The following is a 24,696-nucleotide window of genomic DNA, read 5'->3' as shown; positions in this document are numbered from 1 at the left end:
TTTCTCCCTAGACTTAGGGAAAATGAGTCTCTGTTTTCAACATCCAGTCTTTAAGCAAAGATCTCCCACCACCTGCTGCTCTCTAGACTCCAAAACTCCTGCTCCAGCTAGCCTTCCTGGGAAGAGAGGAGAAAACTGGAAGGGAGGGGAAGAAGGTTGGTGAGAGCAAGAGGCGGGGAGTGCGAGGCCTGGGAGGCAGGAGGAGGCGTGGCCCAGCTTGGGGCGGTTGGGATAAATACTGCGAACTGGGTGCGGGGTGCGGAGAGAGAACTCCGGAGGAACGCCTGAGCTGAGCAGCACCGAGGACAGCGCCCGGCAGCGCCCGCTCCCAAGTCCTGCTCCCCAGCCCTGACGGGCACATCGAGGTTCTTGCTCGCCCCACTCTCGCACGGACCCTCACACGCACCGACACCTACCCCTCTGTACAATGGCAGAATCCCACCTGCAATCATCCCTGATCACAGCCTCACAGTTTTTCGAGATCTGGCTTCATTTCGACACTGACGGTAATTATTATCTTTTTAACTGTTTCAAGACCCCTTCCCCTAACCCTAGCCACCGACCCTTTCCTTGCACTTCCCTGAGCCTCCTGATCCCGTCGTCCTTTTTTTTCTCTCTATTCTTTACTTCTCCCCCCACTCTGTTTAATTTTCTCTCCCCTACCTGCTGCCAATCCTTCAACGTGAAAGTTTATATTGCTTGTGTGTAATGCTCAAACCTTGAACTTTCCTCTTTCTAGGAACGATAACGGTGGGAGAGAGAGAAAAAGAGCAGGGTTTGGGGAACTCTGCCCCCCCCCCCCGCAAAGTTTTCTGTAGCTGCGTTCAGCATCCTACTAGCCACCTTTGTCCTTAGTGCAGCTAAAGTTTGACACCCCAGAAGCGGGGAGCTGCCGGGTCTGTACCCTTGGCTGGTTAGTTAATGTGGAGGCCAGGGAGCCTCTTGGGTTGCCACAAAGATAGCTGTCGTGGAAAGAGGACGCAGAAGAAAACTTGGAGTGAGGTATCTGACACCTGGGCCCCTCTTTGTCTTTGCAGGAAGTGGTTACCTGGAAGGAACTGAGCTGCAGAACTTGATCCAGGAGCTCCAGCAGGCGCGGAAGAAGGCTGGTTTGGTAGGTTAGAGTTTGTGAAGGAGGAAAAAGACCTTCAACCCTAAAACATGAATATTCTTGTGTTTTCCTAAGTCATCAGGGGGTCAAGGACTTTCCCGGGAAATGTAAACATCTTTTGAATGAGAAAGGCGAGAACAGCTTTCAAATTGCTTAGAGAGAAAAAGAGGGTAGTGGGGAGAAGGAGAAGGGGGAATTCCCGAGAGAGGGAAAGAGGGAGGAAAAACCTTACAGTCTTAAATCAGAGCTTTCAATATAGATATCCTGTACTTGTATCTGCTTCAACAGGTCTGAAAAAGAAAGGTGGATATGTGAGAACCTTTAGCAGACCACCACTTCTGTCATTGAATTCTGTTGGGTAATTTTTAACTTCTCTCTTCCTTGCTGAGAGAAGGGGGTAGAAATACATTTCTGCCCCTTGGTGGTCAGGAAACAGATCTGCAGATTATGGATCTCTTCTAATGCCAGTTATTGTTGTGATGTTAATGTAGTTGGGGAGCCGAGAAAGCATCCTATCTTGACCCCTTTACTGGGGAAAGTTGGTCGATTGCTAATATAATAATGCACAAGAATTTAGCAAAGAAATGTCTTCATTTTTGTTAAAGAGAAGAATTCCAAAAGCTAGAGAAATAAAAAGTAAAACAATTTTAAGAATTCAATATATTCTTACAAATAAAAAGAGTGATTCTAATTGGAAGCAATTAATGATGTTTTGAAAGAAGCTGTTTGTAGTTTAAGCCATTAAGTAATTAAACAAATGACATTTCTTACTAATTATAAATATCATTTGGATATAAATCAATCTGTTAAGATTGCCAACATAAAAATAAAATATACCCAACTTTTAACCATATGAGATGGTTGTATAGAGAAAAATGGGCTAAGAATTTCAACCAATATATTGGGGTTTATGTAAGACTGTCATTCAGAAGGTAGTGTTGGGTATCTAATTGGATATCAATGATCTTTGGCCTTTTACTATGATTAGAAATAAATTTTTACATTGTAAATGTTGTACATGTCATCTCTGTATATTATATAGAAGATCAACAGCTTTAGGATTGAGTGATATGTATGTATATATATATATATATATATATATATATATATATATATATATATATATATATATAATTTACTAAGGGAATTATCTTTTTGTTCTATCTAAAGTGTATATTACACCTCTCTGTACAACATATTTAAAAGAATTCCAGAAGGCTCTACAGTGTATTATGGGGTATTACAAAACTGTGGGTTACTAAAATCATTGGCCAAATTGATTTTAAACCAGATCTTGTTCTAGGCATTGTTTTATACAGATTTAATATAATGCAAATCTTTTAAAAGTATAATAGAATGAGATCAAATTAAAAATTTCATATACTTTTGCCCTCCTCCCACCTTATTCATTACTATGTAAATAAATTCATACAATCCTATCATTATAGCTCTATGAATCTTTGGCCAGTAAAAGCCCTTATCTTCCTTATTTAATAATATATATTTAAAATATATATAGAGAGAAAAAGAGGGTAGTGGGGGGGGGGGAAATCCTGGTTGAAAAAGTCTTACTTTTCACAAAATTTTGAATTAAAATTTTGAAAGATGCTTCCAACAACTAAATGACTATAATTTTTCCAGAAGTAGTTTTAATACTGAAATTTATTTTCATCTTAGATATTCAAATATTCAAGAGCTTTGTACGGTTTTTCCAATGTTTCCTTTCCTTCTTCCATTTTAAAATTTGAACCTTTTTGTAAGCAAAAGGTTTTAAAGAGTTTATATCTTCATTATTTTTTTCCACTGCCTATACTCTTAAGTCTGGAATGTATGAAGATCCAATTGTTAGATTTTATTTCAATAATATTCAACTTGAGCAGAGGTAAATGATTATGTCAATTTATTTAATACCTTGGTTCTTGAGTATTTTTCTAGAAACTTCAAAAATTTTACCAAATGAAAATAACAAAAATGAAAGATGACAGTCCAATATATTTCTGAAACTATACCCTTTTACACTAAACATATTGTTTTGTCTTTAAATTTGTACTTCTCTTTACAAATCTTTAATGATAATTATATATTTTACCATTTAAAAAATAGATTTGACACAATTGTCACCAGAAACTTCACAACTAAATATCAAGTGTTCCGGTTAAACTAGTAGTTTTATGTAGTTGTAAGATTTAAGAATGAATGCATTGGTTTTACTTTAAGATTTGTGTGAAAAATATAGGGACTGGTATTCCTCCGTTGCCATGGGGATATCATTTTATTTTCTTATAGTTGTTCTTCTAGCAAAATTTAATAAATGCAAATGGTAATTTACCCACAGTAGAAGAGTTCTTATCAGACTACAATATAATTAAATTGTTTTGTTACTATTTATTACCTTAGTTCAACTAAAGATATTTGCATTGATATCAAAAAGATTTTGTAAATACAAGCAGTAATATTTAGTCTCAATATAGCCTTTAAATTACATTAACTTATCTACCCCTAGAATAAACCTGTGTGGTAGGTGACCATTGTGTTGTCAGTTATGATGAAAATTGAGACCTTAATTTGCTTTCAGAAGGATGTAGAATATTAGTAAGGGCTGACCTATTTTAAATAGGCTTCAGTTAATGCAACAGGGCTATTTTAAATGGGCTTGTTGAAACCCAAGGGTAAAAAATGAAACTTCCTGAATAATAGCTCTATGCTCAGATCACAGCTTTTAGTTCAGAACTCTCTAATCTCTCAATATCAAAAGAGATTATAAAAGCAATAGACTATATTGAAAAAAGCGACAGACAGCATTAACTTCTGTCACTCTTAAGCTTGTTTTGTTGTACTACAATACATGGGGAAGAGGATATCATCTTGGAAGAAGTGGAAACACTAAAAACTTCTCCCTCAATTACTGTTGGAGGCAAATATCATAAGCATACAATCCACAGTCTAAAATAAATTCACCAAAATAAGGTCATCAATATTGCCTGTCTGTTAATGAAAGTTCAAATTGATCAAATCATTTTTTTATCTCATATTTTTCCCCCAATATTAATTTTTAAATTTATTTAATCAATGAATAGCTATTTCATTCTGGGAACATTTCTTGCTCACCAAGTAAATTACTCTTCAACATTCACTTTTTTTTTTTTTGCTTATCCAAACCAAAACACGTAGTTCTACCATACATAATATATTATGCTAGCATAAGGAAAATGTTATAGGACAAATAGTGCAGAATATAAAATAATCTTTAATGAAACAAGTAATATTTAAAGTGTATTAATAATTATCATTTTATTTAAATTAACTAAAGTTAATAATAATGAGTAATTCTGATTATTTTCAAAGGATAGCATATTCTCAAAACTAATAATTTAAGATAAATTCTAGTGACATACAAAAATCTTCATAAATATTTAATTTGAAACTAATAAATACTATATTAATTACATCTAATTTTCATGACAATCATTTATCAACATGCATAATTCTAAATGGTTCCCATTTTGGCTTTTTACAAAAATAGATTAACACCATCACAAGCATAATTGTTTTGTTTTGTTTTACAAACTTCATACCTGCTTTCATATCATTTTAGGAGTTATCGCCTGAGATGAAAACTTTTGTGGATCAGTATGCGCAAAGAGATGATGGAAAAATAGGAATTGTAGAGGTAAGGAACATATGCATTTTTTTCTGATTTAATAAATGAGCTTCATTTTTTAAGTTATATTCAAGTCAGACATGATATGACAAGACTCATTCAGAGAAGCCTATTTTACCTAAGTAATATATAATCTTCTGTTCAGAATGTATGAAATTTTAAAATATTTAGAAAGGAAAGAAACCTAAGAGTTACCTAATCCAGAACCTCAGTATAATATATTGTAAAGCTGAGACCCTCAAGAAGTGAAATGGTTAGCATCTGGTCACGCAGCTGTTTGCTGGCACCAGTGCAGTTAGAAGAGGAGTGCCCAACTTCTGGGTGAGTGCTCATCACATAACACCACCCGCCCTCACTTCAACTGCTTCATTGGTACATACGATCATTTAACCGTGTAGACTTTTCTGTTGAAACTTAAAATTAAAAGTTTGCAGTTGCCATAAAAATGTGGCAAAAAGCTGCATCCTGGATTCTGAAATTTTATTTTTGATTGGATGATGGCCTCAGTAAAACTCAAGAACTCAAAAAAAGTAAGTGAACATTTTATGCTATGTTATAGGTAAATATTCCTTTTGTGTCTCTAAAGTTGAAACTGTGAGTGTCAAATCCTTTCTTTTCCAGTTGAGGACAACTTACTTTGTGAATCAAGGAAGCAAAACTGACGATGCATCCATTTTATATTCTCAGATTTATGGGGTTGGGGGAGGGAACATTGTTGCTTACCTTATTTCTACTTTTCCAAACTGGTGGTGCAGCAGCTTCTATCTATTTCTGTAAGCTTAAAGAAGTTGAATGGAAAGTTTTTTTCCAGAAAAAAAGTAATAAGGTCATATTTTAAACTATGACAAATCCCAAGTATAATAACGTTTTCATAGAGTGTTCTCAGTGCATTAGATTGACAGGTGTTCTGGCTTTCAACAACTTTTAGTTATAACTTACCTTTGATTCAGAGAATTAACCTGATTTTCAAATAATTGATCTTATTAGGACACTGTGGTGCTGGTGTGAAATACACTTAATTTTAAACAGCTACTACAAATAGAGTTAAGGGAGGGCATACTATTATTATCTTTGCAATTAAAAAATTTCCCTGGAGTATACCCTTTTCCCTTTGCCTATGTATAACTCATTACTATATAAATAGATATTAGTAATGAGACTTACAGATTGAGATAGAGGCCAATTAATCAAGATATAAAATCATCAAGAATAATAAAATAACTTTAAAATGAACACAAATGAGATGAGGTAAATCATATTATTCAAAACTAGCTTTCAGAATCTGACATCAGTGAAAGTCTAGATTGGTTATTTCAGAATTCGGCATACTGTATAATTGTACTAGAGGGAAGACTGTCATCTTATATGCTATGTGTTACACCTTGAAGGACTTCAGTGGGTCTATCTATTTATTCTCCCTCACCTCTTTGGTTATGCTAGGTTGTATAACAAAAAAACATGAATCTTATTCACATGAATTTTATACTTTTAAAATGAAAAAATGGATGAATTTGTTTTGAATCCAGCTGTTAGTATTTGTGATGTAGTTTAACCATTTATGCCTTATTATTTTAATTCTAATGTGAATGAGAAGCAAGAGGTCACTTAGCAGAAGCAAATTGTCTTGGACATTTGGTGATATATTTCTCCAAAAGATTAAGATAACAAACTATACAAGTTCGGGTTCCCCGGCTAAAAAATAGATCCTCCTATTATATTTAGACTTTATTTTATTGTTATGAGGTCAAATAAAAGAACTTATTTGAAAACTTTATAAATTGTATAATGTTACACAAATTAAAATTCCTTTTTTTCACATTGGGGTTACATCTTGATTAAACCCATTGGAAGCTGAAAGCAGCATAAGTAAAAAATGCATTATTAATACACTTTGCCTACAGAACATCATAGCTTAGCAACAGAGAACATTGTGGAATAGAGTTGCAGACTCTCATGACTGTGTGGCTGACAGAGAGCAGCTTGCTGCTACTGCCCAGTTTTACAAGAGAATATTCTACTGTATATTTTTATTCCAGGAAAATATAAAAGTTAAATTTTTTCCAGAGTGATGGAATTTTTTCATTTGTTCTAATTAGTTGTTCACGACAGTAGAATGCGTTTTGACATATTGTCATATTTGACATATTGTCAAAAAAATAATAATAAGCACAACTCAAAGCTGAGATTTTGATGTACAATTTTTACTGAATGTATACTGCTTTTGCACCATTGTAAAGTTGAAAAATTGTTAAGTTGAACCATCCTAAATCAGGGACTATATAGAGATGTTATTTGGCCCAAGAATCTGAAACTTGATTTGGGCAGAATTCTTCAGATCAGTTAAAACAGAAAGAATTGAAAGAAGAGGAGTGAGACATGTAAGAATTTGTTTCAAGAATTTAGTGTTCTGGGACATGGCACTTTTTGCTAGATAGAACCCTTGAGAAGAAATAGCCAAATTCCTCATTTTCAGATTGAAGCTCAGAAAGTTAAATGATATGCCCAACAGCCCACTAACAGGGAATGACAAAACCTGTATCCAGATCTAGATCTGACTTTAACCCCACAATTCTTTTCAAGTACTTGAGTTACCAGTGAAAGACATAGGAGGAATGTGGATGTGGGAGCAGGAGGGGTGGGATTCATTGGAGATGAGAAAATGAAGGAATGGGAGAACAGGGAGGAGAAAAAAGTCATATGTACACATTACTTTTTACACATTACATGTAAAAAACTACCATGGTAGTTCATAGGCACATTGCTTAGAGAGATTAACAAGCAGCAAAGAGCAGTTCAGAAAAAAGCTGGAAAAAAAGCAATTGAAAGTTACAGATAACATGAACAAACTAAGGAAAAGAAAGCAGAGAATGCCTGAACTTACTGTGTGACCGCTGGTGTCACAAGAAAGTTGTGTTAAATGATGCTCATTCTTTCTTTATCCAACTCCAAATATATTACTTGCTTATAAATCCTACATGTAATATGGAACACAAAGACACAAATCCTAACCAATTTTAAAAGAACATGAATCCCCCATCTTTCCAAATGTAATGTGTAAAAAATAATGTGCACGTGACTTTTTTCTGAACATGAATACATGAATAATTTCATGTATTTAAATGGATTTTAAAATTCATACAAATTCAGTTCAGTAATAACAAGATTTTTAATATGAATTCAAAACAGAAGCATTAAAATTCTGAAATAATTTAACAAATACCACAATTAAAAAAATGTTCTAAGTGTATGCAAACTAGTAAGTCTATTGCAAAGAAGTCTAATTAAAATAATTAAATAAGGAGACTGAATGATTTGCAGGGGACGGAATTTTCTTTTCTGGGATTCACACAAGTATACTTATTTTCTTTAGCTGGATGTCATATCTGTAAGCTTTTTTCTGATCCCTTGGGCAATGTATGGGACCCTACCATCTTCTCCAGTCTTAGTATTTTTATCTGTTCAGGTCAGTGCATCCACTGAAAAAAATAGATCTAAAAGCTATTTTAATCCTAAAAGTGTAACAACCCTCCCAGGAAAACAGGCACTTCTCTTGCCAATTTTTTCTTTCTTTCCACAGTGAGATTTGTGCATATAAGTTTAGGCAGGATGAATATAGTATTTCATGGCAGACTACTTATCTATCCACTTTATAATTTTTGTAAATGACTGACAATAAAATTTGACTCAAAATTTTGCTCTGAATATATTTTTTAAAATAATTTATTAGGAAAATATTTTTGATTGAACATTTAAATGGAGGATAAGGAAGCTTATAAGGGACAAGGATCTCAAAATCAAGAAAGTCAAACTGACTTCAAATGAGGCTCAAACTACAAGTTAAGTAAGAACAGGCTATTTATCCTCTCTGAGCCTCTATTTTCTGAGCTCTAAATAGAGAGAACTATGTATTAATTTCATAAAGTTGTTTTGAGTAATAACATTAAATCTGATAATATACATCAAACAAATAGATCAATCCTGGCCCACTGTAAAAACTTAATAAATGTTTGTTATTATTATTAAATGTAAAAAAACTTATTAGAAAATTTACATATTTGAATATCAAGTCTTTCCCACCACTTGTTATATAACTTGTCAAATTCAAATCATTAGACTCAAGGAGCCTGAAATGTATGAGATCATTTGCCTTGCAAGTTTTCTGAACTCACTTCTTATTGACTAGGATAATGTTACCTTCTTTCTCAAATGAAAAAGGGAATGCGTAGCTAATGGACTCAAGAAGGTGAACATACACCAGGATTGTCTTTGGAAGTTAGGAATTGTGCTTCATATACTTTATGTATCTCAGTCATTTATATCTCTAATGAAATTCCCATCATGTGAACTCTTCTCACACCTAGCACTTAACTTTATCACTATATCTATCTCCTGCTTGAAATTGTCAAGAAAAAAAATATTTGGTTGAAATCATCTGTCTCCCTATAAGATTCTTACTAGTGGTGACTATGAATCACCAGCTAGTAACAGAGTGACCTAGTATTTAGTAGCCAAATGAACCACAGAGAGAGATTTACATCAACTCCAAAACTTAAGACAAGGGCTCCATACTATTCCAGAAAAAGAACAAGATGTAAAGTTATTGAGTTTCCTGGGAAGCAAATTTGAGTGGGAGAGTAATATTGAAGAGGGTGATTAAGAAGTGCTTTGAGATCATTTCCTGCATAAAGCCACGAAGAGAACAGGACTGGACAAAAGCAGATGCTGGGAAATGACATCCTAACGGAGGCTTTGGCTAACCTTACAGTGAGCTCTGAAGCAGGGGTGACCCTTCAGAGATTTCCCAAGTTGAATGAGAAATTCAGGCCTTTATATTCCCGTGTGGGTTTGTAATGGGAAGCCACCTCTTGGGGTCACAACTGTCTTCAGCCAGGCAATTCCTCAAAGGGGCCTGACAGCTGAGGTCACAGCATACTCCAGAACCTGAAGGAGCTCTGGGTAGCATATCATAACATCTATTCCAACCCTTACCCACAGCTCAATAATAAGTTATTTGAATTATCTCCAGTGGAATTTTACTTCCATTTACTTATAGCCTATCCTGACACTAGAAAAGTCAATTGCCTTCATTCATTGCATCAATAAATATTTACTGAAATTTGTGCAGTTGCTGAGCAAAATACTCAGTAAGTAAAACATACATAAATAGAAAGTTTACTTCCCCCGTCTCAGTAGCAGACAATTCTCACAAGTGAAGATCTGAGGGATTCTGTTTGTGTCTACAGGGATCCTCTTTCCATTCATCCTCTTGATATTCTCCACTATCTTCTGCAACCAATAAAAAAAAGTTTGGGGATGGCTAAGGACTAAGAAATCACCAGCATCTTAGAATAGGCAGTACTGGGTACTTCTATGGACAACAGTGACATGGCTAATCTAAGAATAATGCAGCCCTACTTAATACAGTCTATGAAGACCCATATTGATGTGGTCTTAGATGTTGCAGCTGGAAAATTACTCTACCCACTCTGAAGGATCAATTACAACACAGGACCACCACAATGTTAAACCACACAGTAAAAGATTTATGTTCACTACAGCCACATTCTTCCTATCCATATATATTCATTGATCTTTAATGACTGGTTTGTCTTATAACAATAATTTACATGTTTAAGATTCATTTCCAATGTTTGTAAAATAGGGCAGTACTGTGTTGAGTATATCATTAGTAGTTCAGCAAAATGAGAAAGAATGAATATGTCACATATAGATACAATCTGTAATTTTTAATCATTAAAGAACAAAACAGCATGAGCCAAGGAATACACATTGACCTTAGACATGACTAACAATTTGACCCTCTTTATGTTTGACATTCTAGAGACCACTAAACTTTCTATGAGTTACATGAACTTTAATTTATGAACCTGAGATGGTTCGATTTCCACTAGCAACCCACTCACAGAAAAAGTGGAAAGGGGATGTTATAAAGAAAATAGTGTTTTAGTTTTCAGTGAAATGAAAACATATCCATATCATATCCATACTATCTTGTCACATGTAAAAATTAGCCATATTTGCATTCTAAGATTGAAGAAGCAACCTATCTTATTTCTGTCTTTAAGAAGCATGCTGCTGACTTAACTTTCTAATAAGCAGCAAATTAAAATGATTTTTCAAAGTCTTCCAATCACCATATTATTCAATCTCTTGGGTTTTAGCATCCTCAACTCAAAAATTTGGGCTTTATATTAAATTGAATTGAATTATTTCTGAGTTATATAATTCTATGATTTAAGAATTTGAAGAAATCAAAAGCCATAGAAGAGTCCTGAATGTATTAAGAGATCTGGATCTCTCTCGATATCTCTCTCACACACACACAGACACACACACACATATACACACCCAGCAGTGATATATGTGTTTTGGGACAAAAAGCTCACTAGGCTTTTTTAAAAAATTACTGTAAATCCTAAACTCCTATTTCCACCTTTTAGATTTATTAGTATCTACCCACACTTATGACCTTTGCTTTAAAATAAGATGTTTTCTGAACTGAGTCTTGCTAAACATCCTAATAAGATATTTGGTCCTTTGCCTTAGTCTTATCCCCACATGTATGACCAAAAACTAAAGTTTTTACTTGAGGTATTATTTCAAAGATCTAAAACAAGATAATTTACAGGACATATTATGGAGGCATAAGGAAAATGAGATTGCTTGCATTTAAGTTAAAATGTTGTTTTGAATTAAATTTTAAACGAACCTAAGATGATGACACTTTTTAAAAAATAGGTGTGATAATCTAATATGGTAGCATTTTTAGGACTTATACTAACCTTAAAGTTACTCTAGACTACAGATTCTTGCTTTACACTGGAGGAATGGGGGTTCACGTCTGTGCCCCAGGGAATTAATCAACTTCTAAAAATTAGGTGAAGTATAGTGTATGTAGGTTCATTCTTTAATGTTGAAGACACAATGAATCCAACAGAAGGTGTTTTGAACCCAGTACATTTAAGAGACATTAATTTCTCCTTCAACTTATTTTAGTGATGAGGGAGGGTACTGAGGTCCAGAAATGGCTGAGGGAGTTGCTGGGACCACAGCTCATTAGCAGCTAATCCAGAAATAGAATTCACATCTGCAGTGGGGCCATCAATCCAGCTCCCTCCTCCTCTGTATGCAATAGATGGATTATATTAGTCTTAAAACGGGATCCAGAGTCCTCTCCCCCCACTAAAGAAAGGGGGGAAGTATTAAAGCTATGAATAGAAATCTAGGGGAAATGTCATAGACTTAGACAGTAGAGATCAAAAATTAACCTAAGCTCTGGGTTCAAGCAGTAGATATCCTTTTAACAGAACCCAACAACTAGACTCATCTGATGATTGTTCCGTTTCTCACTAGTTGCTGTGAACTGTCTCTCAGCCTATCTTCCTGCAGCTTTACAGTTTTCTTCAGTTTACCGTCCCTTGCATCTCATAGTAGACGTTTCCCTCCGACTTGAAAATGCACTTTTTTTTTTATTCCCTCCTTTCCCTTACATTCTTGTTTCCTCCATTTCACATGAAATTCATGGCCAAATGTGCCATCTGTGCAACCAGAAAGGAAAGAGACTTGGTTCGTGGCACAGAATACTAAGGGTTCAAGCCGCCAGAGTAAATCTGCTTGTAGGTGCACAGACAAGATAGGGTCCTGCATCAGCTGTTTCACTGACGGGAGAACCAAGCACTTAAGAGCACATGAGCAACAGAACCCCCCCCCCCCATAGAGTTTGAAGGAGCAGAATACCAGAAAGAGAACATCAGCTCATGTTTTTTTCCTCTCCTGCTTCTCTAAGAAAAAAAAAAAAAAAAAAACCCTGCTTCTTAGGAACATGTTGAAGCAAAACTAAGCAGCAGGTGATAGCAGAGATTTGTTTTCAAGCTCTTTACCACAGTGTTTCCGTTCTTTTAAATCTTTTCCAGTTGGCTCATGTATTACCCACAGAAGAAAATTTCCTGCTACTCTTCCGATGCCAGCAGCTGAAGTCCTGCGAGGAATTCATGAAGGTAGAAGAAAGATGTTACTTTAAGAAAGCTGCTAAATGTGCAAAAATTGTCAACTTTCTTCTTTTAATTTTGTTTTTCTTATCCAAAATTACAGACATGGAGAAAATATGATACTGATCACAGTGGCTTCATAGAAACCGAGGAGCTTAAGGTAAGCAAATAAAAACTTAGGCTAAGCTTTTTCCTTTCAAATGCAATTATGAATTGCTAAGGGCTTCATTGCTTTTTTAAAAAACCTCCTACAAAAGAAACCAATGTTGAGCAATGGCACATTTTCACCCACTCTTCCATATCATTAATGAAATACCATATCAAAAAAGAGACTTCAAGTGCTTCTTGAAATTCTGTTCAGCAAAGCGAGAAATTAGCATTTCTGGGTTGTACATAAATTATTATATAAGGCAGACAGACAGATAGATAGAACTATGTACAAGGTGAAAAAGATACCCCATTTCCATTGAAATTGGAAATTTTATTTAATAAAATAAACACATATAAATAGACTTCCATTTCAAAAGAAAGACAAAGACAAATTATGGGACACCGATTTCAATGCCAACTAGTTTATACACATTGTCTTATTTAAGTTTTGCATGAGTTTCAAGATTAATATTACCACAGTAACAAAAGGCTTCCAAGAAGTGGTCTACTGCAGACCACATGGAAAAAAGACACAGGACTGCAGTGTTTATACCCAGACTTGTCTACCTTCAAAGCCCGTAGACATTCCATACAACCTACTGCCTCTCAACAACAATATCAACAAAATCCTAATAGAATTGAACTTGTGAAAATTGCAACTTTGAAAGTGAATTTATCAATTCATATCCCACAGAGGGACTGAGGAGGTGGTGTGGGAGTTGGATATAATGGAAAAGAAATCTGAAATCAAGTCTTACCTTGGGGCAAATTGGTCCCTGGTTCTATCTAATGTTTTTCATCTTTAAAATTGGGGTAATAATACCTTCCCCTCAGATGTATTGCAAAGCTCAAATAAGATGTCATATGTGAAAGATTCTGTGAAATATAAGACATAATAAATCGTATTATACATGAACTCAATTTACTAGCCTTTCAGAAATGTGGACAAATCTTTCATCACATTTTCTCAAATCAACCTTAGAATGTTATGATCTGAAAGACTCTATATTCTTAATTCAGAGAGACTGAAAGGGGAGCAAAGTTAATATTTACTGATCACTTGAATATACACCTTCTATGTGGTAGGCACAGTACTATGTGCTTGAAATGTATTTTAACATTTAATCCTCAGAGAAAACTTGCAAGGCAGTTTTCTTATTCGTTATTCCTGATGTATAGAGAGACTGAAGTTCAGAGCAATTGGATAATTTTTCAAGATTGCACAGCTGCCTAGGAATAGAACCCAGGTTTGGACTTAGCATATCTGCTAATATTAATAATGCCTTTTTCCTGTAAAACCACATGCCTTCAAGCTTCATTCATTGAGCTACTTCTGCTGATGCTAGTGGGAAAATACAAGTAACAAATAGTTTCCTAGTCATAGTTCAACATGGATTTAAAGAACAAATAATTTTAGAGATGGAACTGGAATCTTTGTACCATTGCAAAATTGCCAAAACATATTCAACAGTAACCTCTAGAAATGTGAAGTTGCTGAAAAATGATGTATTTTACACTCTTGGGGCTCCGAATCTAGAGCCCACAAGGTGATAAGTGCAGCTATTGTGTCTTTTTTCCATTAGATTAAAAAAAAATTCTTTTAAAAATCACCTCAGTTCATAATGAAAAGCTTAGTGCATTTCCAATACTGACCTCAAAATATTCTGAAAGTCTCCTTCTTTGTTCTAAATTTTATTCTCAGAAAGAGATTCTAAATAGAAGTCCTGCTCCCTGGGGAATTTTGAAGATAAGTTGGCATTCTTTTTTAATGGATCTTTCAAGAAAGCTAATTTTAAGATCCATAATAGAGTAAAACATCGCTTGCTCTCAGACATGACTTTGAATCTTAGTGTTCCAAGGTTTCTCCCAGGCTATTTTTGTGACCACCATTTTAGTCTCTGATGAGGCTTTTTAACCCAATTAATCTCTGACAAAAGCCTCAGAAGTCTCAAAAATAAAATTCACCCCCACCAGATATCTGCGAATTTTCCATGCCTCTCTTTGAATGTGAAACAGAATGTTTGAAATGAAAATAAATTTATCAAGCCAAGAAAAAGGTTTCCTTCCAGAAGAGACTGAAGTCAAATCAGCCCAGCAGAACTGTTCATTTTGGAGGGAGATAAACCACTGCCGAGTCAAAGAAACCCAGTTCTCCAATAATATCTCAGCACAGGATCTACTCAGTTTCCACATTGCGTTAATTCATTTCCTGAGCAAATAAAAAGTTGCTAATGATTAACACAAGATAAGATGAAAGACTTTATATGCTTAAGGACTTACATTATTATTTATATGGCAAGCCTTTATAAAGCTTTTATTTGACTTATATTTGTTTAAAAAAATAATGAACTCACCCTAAGATTCAACTTGATGGTTAATCATCTTTATTCATCCTTCCCACATTAATCTCTTAATATGATTCATATAACCTTCAAGGATTAGATGCCATCATCTATGACCAACTGTTTTAGTTTGTACATTCAGTTGAAGCATGTTGACTAAGGTTCTTTGAATTATATCAAGACTGAAATCTAACCAATAAGCCCTCTGGAGAAACAAGCCTCATAATGGCTATAAACTGATCTATAAATACAGCCTGTGAGGGCAGAACATGAATTTGAAATTAGAGGTAGAACTCCATCTGGTTTGCTGGTAAATTTTTCACATCTTACAGAAGTATAGAGAAAAGTCCTCAGAATTCTTACAAAAAAGTCATATGATTACTTGTGAAGATATCATTAAGCATAAAGGCATTCTTTGGGTTGGCTGGTTTTCAGTTTTAATTCACATTCCTAACAGTTCACAATCCAAATTCTACTGTAATTGAAATACTCAATACATGATATAGCTAAGGACTGCAACAGATCTGGTCTCAATAAAAAGCAGATGTTGAATCTATCAAAGGCAGTTTCATCAATGGAATGATATGAGGACCATGTGGTTCAGTCTGGCTTCTAAGGTCCTCTCTTCACCTGCCTCCATCCTCAAAAAGAGGCTTTCTTTGCATTCCTGGTATGTTCTATTTCAAGGAATGCTGAAACAAAAGCAGACAGTATATTTCAATGAAATTTATCTGGGTGTTCTTTGTCTTAACAGAACTTTCTAAAGGACCTGCTAGAAAAAGCAAACAAGACAGTTGATGATACAAAACTAGCTGAGTATACGGACCTAATGGTAAGACTGATCTGGAAAAGATGGTAGCCAAGAGCTCATGAAGTACAACTGTGTTCTTGCTAATTCTCCAGGCTACACAGAATGAAATAAACAAACCATCACATGCACATCATTTCCTTTGAAAACTGAAATACTTAGGATGCTTCCATCTTAGGTTGAATGCTACAAGGATTGGCTTTAAGGATCAATGTATGAACACTTCTTTTCTTGTAAGGCTATATCATTTTTCTCTCTCAAAAGATGGTTTGTTTTTCTTGCAAAGTCCACGTGACTGTATCACCCAATTATATAACGTGTATATGTTATATATATAAATTATAAATCACATCACCCCAAATTCTATTATAGAGGTTCTGAATCCATTTTTATTACAGCTTATAAAATTGAACTTTTTAGAATTTTAAGAGAACTTCTAGTTTACTTAATTCATTAAGCCACTTAAAATGGATCTCTTTTCTTTTGATTGTTATTTTTGGGTATTACATCAATGCTATAGATAAAGAAATCCAAATACACCCTGAGTTCATTGCTTTGGTAAGTAGTATAAGCAAGATCTATTACAGAATATGAATAATGGAACCAAGAAAACCTCTTATACATAGACCCCTAAAGTTTGAGGGAAAAAGTAATTAATGAGATTCTAGACTAAATAAAAACAGTGTCCATGAAGTTACTTTGTCTCAGAAATGGTGAAGTTTGCTCCTTTTAATTTGTGAAAGGATTGGGACTTCCAGGATATACATATATTTACAGGTGTTCTAAGTATTGTGAAGGTACTTTTGAGTTCTTATGCCATGATTTAAATAAATAATCTCTACAAATATACTGTATACTATTAAAGTTGTCATACTACATTATATTGATGAGCAACTTCAAATCTCTGGTTATCCTGAAAAATAATCTTGTAAAATAGATTTGATATATTTGATATAGCAGCTGAGGTTTGCTTTCAGCCTACTTTATCTAGAGAAACAAAGACAAAGTTATAGAATGTTGTTATTGGATTATTCACTAAACTTTCATTTATTATAAAGTGGGACTAATCTTTAGTTTTAAAATAATCAAAGAGTTTCGTGTGTGTGGTTCTCTTTAATTCCTAATTACATTTCCATTTACAATAGCATATTAGCAAACAATTGGGATTTCTTGCCATTTGCCACAATGAGAAGACCTAAGGCCTCACTCATGTCTTGTGAAATGGACAATAACCTACATTTATTAATTTTCTATGCTGCTCCAATATTAAAGGATGTCTATTTAAAGTAGTCTTCTTTCCAGAAATTTGAAGCAGCCTTTCAAAAACTACTCTGATGGGAGTTTCCCCCTGTTGGATTGGCCTGGTATATCTGATTAAATGTCATAAACCAGTTCAAATCCAGGAAGCAAATTAATCAAGAACTAATTAAAATTTAAATATATAGGTGGGGAAATATTTCCCTATGGGTTCTAAACTGTGTGATCTAGTTGTCCAGTATCTTGGTAGACAGTGTGACAATATTAGAATTTATGGTTAATGTTATAGGTCAACACAGGACAATGAAAATTCTGTTCCTACAAAGAATTCCGAGAACATCTCAAACCATAGAATGCCCTTCCTTTCTCCTTTAAAAGATCTCATTAAACCTAGGTCCATTATAACCTGATCACAACCCTTCCTTTGAAAACAAAAATAAGGCTGCTTGTTTACATACTTAGCATTCATTTAGTAAACATATTTCATGTATTTTATTTCACATATACCAGTTCAATATAGTAACAATAGTTGTTATTTTCTAAAAATGCAAATGCTTCCCCTAAATATATGAATGAGTGTGTCTATGCCAGGACATGTCTCAGGGTATGACAAGGGCATAGTTATATATAATGGAGAGCTATGGCGCTTATTGACTGTCTCGTACCCTGTGGAAAGTAAAAGGATTCAAAATTATTCAAGACTTCTGTTCTCTCATGTTATCTGCCTATTGCTTTTATTTGTACTATTTTGTGCTCTAAAAGGGTAAAATGAATTAAACATTTATTTTCCTACAATCATTTGGAAGATTCAGGAAGTTCCACTTATTGCCAGGCACCACCCCTCTCACCTCTTTATATACATAAAAACATATGCAAGAAAAATGAATTATGATATTCTAGAAACCTAGCTAAGATCATGGTTACTATGACTATTCTATATTGCTCTAATGAACTTTGGCAATTGACACAAGTTATAGAATTCAAAGTCTTAGGAGGCTGAGGCAGGAGGACCGAGAATTCAAAGTCAGCCTCGGTAAGAGAGGGGCATTAAGCAACTAAGTGAGACCTGTCTCTAAACAAAATACAAAAAAGGGTTGGTGATGTGGCTCGATGGTTGAGTGCCCCTGAGTTCAATCCTCAGTAACACCCTCCTCAAAAAAAAAAGTTTAAAAAATGCTCATTTCTGAAATTTTGTCTTATGGATAATTCAAGCTGCTTGATTTTCAGTGTCCATCTTTATTCAATAAATCATTCCTCCATGATATTTTGTTTTGTCTTTGGAAACAAAAAAACAAATTTTGTCTTTCAGCTGAAACTATTTGACTCGAATAATGATGGGAAGCTGGAATTGACTGAGATGGCCAGGTGAGTTTAGGAACTATGGAAATGTTATTAGAATAAACTGGTCCTTATCCAAAAGTCTAATCTATTAATATAATGTTTTTCTTTCAAAAGGTTATTGCCAGTGCAGGAGAATTTTCTTCTTAAATTTCAGGTATTTAACTTTTCGTCTATGGTGCAAAATACTTTCCTTGACTAGTTAGAATATGGGAGATTTGTCAAGAGAAATGTACTAAAATACAGTGACTGTTTTAACCTTTGCTCTGTCTCCTAGGGAGTCAAAATGTGTGGGAAAGAGTTCAATAAGGCTTTTGAGTTATATGATCAGGTAAATGTTTGTTCTTTTTTTATTGTCGTAATATTTAGCATAAGATCTACCCTTTTAAAATTTAAAATAGGAAATACAGTATCACTAACTGTAGAAACAATATTATATAGCAGATCTTTAAAATTTATTTGTTTCATAATTGAGAATTTAATCCCAATGGTTAGTGACTCTCCATCTCCCCTTTTTCCAACCCTGAAAACAACTGTTGTACTTTGTTTCTGTGAGTCTGACTCTTTTAGATATATCAAGCAGTGTTTAATCTCCTGGAACTGGCTTGTTTAACACTTAGCATCATGTTCTCAAGATTCATCTATGTTGCAATATATTGTAGGATGTTTTCTTTAAAGGCTGAATAATATTCTATTATATATCTAGACCTATCTAAACACACACACACACACACACAAAAATTGTCATTTCATGCATCGAAGGACTTTCTGGTTGTCTCCACAACCAGATCTCTTCATGATCCTGATCTTTGGATAAATACCCAGAACTGGCATTGCTGATTATATAGTCATTCTGTTTTTAATTTTTTGAGGCACCTTTGTACTGTTTTCCATAGTAGCTACACAATTTTACATCCCTGCCAACAGTGTACAAGGGTACTGATTTCTTCACATCCTTACCAATACTTTTTTTTTTTCCTTTTGCTTGTTTGATCATAGCCATTCTAACCGGTGTAAGGTGATATCTCATTGTGGTTTCAATTTGCATTTATTAATGATCAGTGACACTGAATGTCTTTCCATAAACTTGCTGGCCATTTATGGGAAACATCTATTAAAATCTTTAGCCCATGTTTTAATCTAATTATTATTAGGTTTTGGTTTATGGAGTTGCAGGATCTCCTTATATATTTAAATATTTTATTCTTTACATTAGAGGAAATTAACACCTTATCTAACAGTTTGCAAATATTTTCTTCCATCCTGTAGGTTTCTTTTTCACTCTGCTGATGTTTGTTTGCAATGCAGAAGTCTTTGATTTGATATAGTTCCACTATTTTTGCCTTTGCTGCCTGTGCAGATGGGCTCAGATCCATGAAATCACAGCTAAGAACAATATCATAAATATTTGACCTGTTTTCTTCTTGGAGTTTTACAGCTTCCAGTCATAAGTTTTTATTAATTGTGGGTTGATTTTTGTATATAGTATAAGGATCCCATTTTATTTTTTTCATATGGATAATACAGTTTTCCCACAATTTGTTGAAGAAACTACCTTTGCCCCATTGTGTATTCTCAGCATCCTTATCAAAGATCAATTGACTACATATAGAGAGATTTCTGTTCCATTGGTCTGTTTCTGTCTTTATTACTATTTTTACTGATTGTGGTGATCTTTAATATTTTAATTAATGTAGTTTGGTCACGTACTTTTTTTAAACTTTTTTTTTTTAGTTGTAGATGGACACAATACCTTTATTCATTCATTTATTTATATGTGGTGCTGAGGATCAAACCCAGTGGTGCTTCACACATGCTAGGCAAGCACTCTACCACTGAGTTACAACCCCAGTCCTGGTCACATACTTTGATATTAGGAAGTATAATGCCTCTTGCTTCATTCTTTTAAAAAATTGTTTTGGCTTTGGGGTTTTTGTGATTCCATGTGAATTTTAGTTTTATAATTTGGCAAAGAAAAAAAAGGTATTGGAATTTGGAAGGGGATTGCATTCAATCTATGGATTTCTTTGAGTAGCATGAACACTTTAACAGTAAGCCTTCCAGCTCATAGCACAGGGTATCTATATGCCTGTGTTTTTCATTCTTTCATTAATATTTTGTAGTTTTCAGTGTACAAGTCTTTCATTTCTTAGTTTACTCCTAAGTATATTCTTCATTTTTGGTACTATTGCTAAGTGGGATTTTCTAATCCTTTTCAGATAATTTTTTGTTAGTATGTGAAAATAAAACTGATTTTTGAATGTGACTTTAATATCCTATAACTTTACTAAATTTATTAAATGCCTAAGCTTTTACTGGAGTCTTTAGAGTTTTCTAAATGTAAAATTCATATTATCTGAAAACAGGGACAATTTTACTTCTTCCTTTTTGATTTGGATGCCTTAAGAGTTTGCTTTTATCTATAATTTGATTCTTGAGAATTTGGAAAATGTTCACTAAGGGAAAGCAAAAACCTCAAACTCAAGGTTCATATTAATAGAGAGAGGCTGTGAAAATTGTACAACCAATGCATTCTTCTCATAGAAGCGTATGACGGCATATCCCACATTGCACAAACCTTGATTCCAACCCCACCTTAGGATTGTCTGCCATGAGATTTTAAATAAAGGACCCAAATCCTCTGAGCCTCCATTTCCTCATTTGTAAACAAGTGATAATAGTTATGCTGACTTGCAGGGTTGAATAAAGAAGAGGCTAGGGAACAACATCCCTCAGAAGCCTCCCACGCAGATAATGGTAATACCCATATGTGCAGAAAGGCAGTTTGTGATGTCATCAATTCATGTCTTCAGCTTATTCCTCTAGTTTCTCTGCTCCTGGGCCTGGGTTCTAGAACAACTAACATCTCCTGGTATGACATCAGACCACCGACATAGCTTCTCCAGGCCTCAGTGTCTTCACTTGTCATATGGATATATTTATGACTACTTATATTTATGATGATATTGTTGACATCAAGTGAAAGAGTAAATGTGAAGGCACTCTGAATAGTTCAAGGTATCTTGCAAGGCAACTCACCAATTTTGCAATGTCAGAGCGGTTAAAAATGTTCAAGGCCTGATGTAACAGGTTAGAATATAAGTAGGCAACTGGCAGATTATCTGAGGATTCCAATTATTTCCATTTTACTTCATTGCCTTCTACTGGGGATGGAATTAATTGTGCACTGTTTTTTATTTCTCCTTCCTTCAGGATGGCAATGGATACATAGATGAAAATGAACTGGATGCTTTACTGAAAGATCTGTGTGAGAAAAATAAACAGGTAATTTCGTTATTACTATGTCACTTATTTCTTTAATTGACTCTATTGAATCCATCCAAAAGCAACCACACTTCCATTTTGGAAATGTACCTTAAAAATTTATAGAGGAGCAGAAGTAGGCTTCACTTCTTAACTCAATTTGATTCTGGCCTAAATCAGTGTAACTGTGAATAATACATTTTAAAAACAACCTTGTGATTATTCACATTTATATGGGAATTTAATGTAGCTCTTAAAGGATTGATGTAACAAGCAGTCTTCAACTCACATTTTCTCACTTGACTGTAGTTAATTAACTTTCATATTTAACTGGATTACGATGCCATCTATGTTCTATACAGGATCTGGACATTAATAATATTCCAACATACAAGAAAAGCATAATGGCTTTGTCAGATGGAGGGAAGCTGTACCGAACGGATCTTGCTCTTATTCTCTCTGCTGGGGACAACTAGAGTTGGTGGCTACAACCACTTGCTAGCGATACATTGTATCTAAAAAATAACTGTGCACTATAAAGGAGTAGGCTGTATTTTCTTTTATATCTGTAAATTTCACTGCATATAGATAACTATCCAGGATGTGTGGCACATTCTTTTCTGCTTGTTTCTATACTGTTTGTAATGTACAGTTTTTGTAACTCTATGATTGATAAGAAGAGAGCCTATGCTTAGGTCAATCAGTAACCCAATTAAAAAAATAGTCTAACATATCCTTGCTTTTCTAAATACAGCTGGATGTTAAGATTTCCCTAAATATTCCACCAAGATTAATCTCTAAAATTTTAGTCTCTGATGTGTAAATGCACATTTGGCTCTAAATATGAAATTATACATGGCCAAGTCAAGCATTTTTATTTTAGACAATCACAGGACTGTTCCACAAAATATTTCTAAGCTGTATTTCCAACTGTTAGGAGGAATGTTCTTTGACTACTAAAATACTCATCAAATTACAATAAACAATTAGTATGTCTTTATGAAGTTAAAAGTATCACTAGGGATTTAGTTTATTAATCAACAAAATATTTACTGCTTGGCTTAAGTTGATTTGGTGGAAAGGCAAGGTAGTGCCAGATAATACATAAATCTGATTCTGTTTCCAACAAGTCTACTGTTTAAGAATATGACCTTAATCCATTTTCTAAACTATTTTCATGTGTTTCAGATATAATTATTCTAGTAAACTGCTCTTTATGTCATATTGTGTGTAAACTGATTAAATTTAATATACTAAGTATCCTGGTGTCAGTTTGCATACTTCCTGGATTTCTTTCTATGTAGAACTGTTCATTTCCACCAAGGGTATCTGCTGCCTCTGAAAATATTTTTTTCTAGCTATAACAACTCTATTTTTTACTACATAATTGAATTTTAATGTAAAATTCATAGCATCCTGATTATTGAATGTTATATCATCAATACTTTTGTGTATTCTGTGGATTCTATATTTCATATTGAGATCAGCATTCAAAATAGTTCTATTTCTATCTGCAAATAGTTTCAAATGAGTTGAAAATAGTATTAAAGAGAAATGCTAATGTAATCATTTATCTTATCTAGTAAGGGGGGGGGGATTCTGAAACCTCTTTGACCCACATATAAGTCACAGTTTCACATTATTTGTAGCTAGAATATTCTATACTGGTTATAGTTGACATGCAATGGTTGGTGATTTCAGATTCTATGATTGTGAAGCCAGGAGTGATGAGAGAAGTGTCTGAGGGGAGTTTATAAAGTTACTGCCAAAGAATTAATGATGGTACTGGGTCAGCTTCAATGTTCCCTTTCAACATTTACTTTTTCAATTCATAAAAATAACAACAACAAAAAAGTATGAGTAATCTCTTTCCCTCAAGACTGAACAGAAAAGATCCGCCAAAAAAATAAAATTTATCCAATGATGTGAGTGATAGATTGGCTTTGCGTGTAGTGAGTAAATGGAAACACTGACATTAGACTGAATTTAACTACTAAGAATAAATAAAGATAAAAATGACCTTAATCTCTTGTATTTGCTTCTTCTCCAAAATATCTGTTGACATATAATCCATAAACAATCCAGGTGGGAAATATAGGATTCTCAAATTATTACAGCATATGGAATCCAAATAAATGAAAAATTGACTTAATGAATTATGAGATGACTTGGTGAATTAAGGAGTTTCTCTGACACTATACCTGACAAATTTCAAAAAATCCAAATATTTGAAGTATTTTTGACAACTGACATAACCAGATAGTTCTTTTCATGCAATGTCTCCCAAGGAGCAGGTGGAACATAGAAAATTTTCCTACATTTCACCTATAAAAAAAATAGCTATTCACTATAACATACACACAAAAACTATATCAGGTTTGGCACTCTACCCATAATGGCACAGAAAAAGAAAACACTAATGACAAAATAGTACAATGGTAGTATTTCTGAAGAGACTCCTTAGGTGATGGTAATAATGGTCACGAATCTATCATCATGATTGTCATGTTAGCCTTCAGCTCCTAAATACTACCAGACAAAGAAATTCACATACCTCATCTAATCAGTCACATTTACTTATATGTGACACATCTGCTTTCTAGAACAGAAAATAGAGTGAAACACACACAGACACACACACACACACACACACACACACACACGAAGCACCTACAAGGGTAAATAAATGTAAGACTATGAGCACAATGTCTACCTCACACCACAAACAAAACGCATTCCTAGTTTCTATCTAAGTG

General features: G+C 34.2%; 1 protein-coding gene across 2 annotated transcripts; it reads left to right on the top strand.

Moving 5' to 3' along the window:
• The first annotated feature begins 287 nt into the window (after positions 1 to 287).
• Calb1 (calbindin 1) lies at positions 288 to 22,719 on the top strand. Of its 2 annotated transcripts, XM_076835875.1 has the most exons (11): positions 288 to 506; positions 1,038 to 1,114; positions 4,707 to 4,781; positions 12,707 to 12,790; positions 12,885 to 12,941; positions 16,028 to 16,105; positions 18,648 to 18,703; positions 18,794 to 18,833; positions 18,954 to 19,007; positions 21,890 to 21,961; positions 22,303 to 22,719. In XM_076835875.1, exons 1-11 carry the CDS (start codon positions 428 to 430, stop codon positions 22,414 to 22,416), a joined length of 786 nt encoding a protein of 261 aa, XP_076691990.1. In that variant the 5' UTR covers positions 288 to 427; the 3' UTR covers positions 22,417 to 22,719. The 2 variants fall into 2 exon arrangements, with proteins under 2 accessions (XP_076691990.1, XP_076691991.1); XM_076835876.1 differs by lacking the exon at positions 4,707 to 4,781.
• Positions 22,720 to 24,696: the final 1,977 nt, after the last annotated feature.

Source organism: Callospermophilus lateralis, chromosome 16, assembly GCF_048772815.1.
Source record: "Callospermophilus lateralis isolate mCalLat2 chromosome 16, mCalLat2.hap1, whole genome shotgun sequence".
NCBI lineage: Eukaryota > Metazoa > Chordata > Mammalia > Rodentia > Sciuridae > Callospermophilus > Callospermophilus lateralis.
The sequence above is the reverse complement of the archived record's forward strand: the minus strand, read 5'-3'. Positions and strand labels throughout refer to the sequence as shown.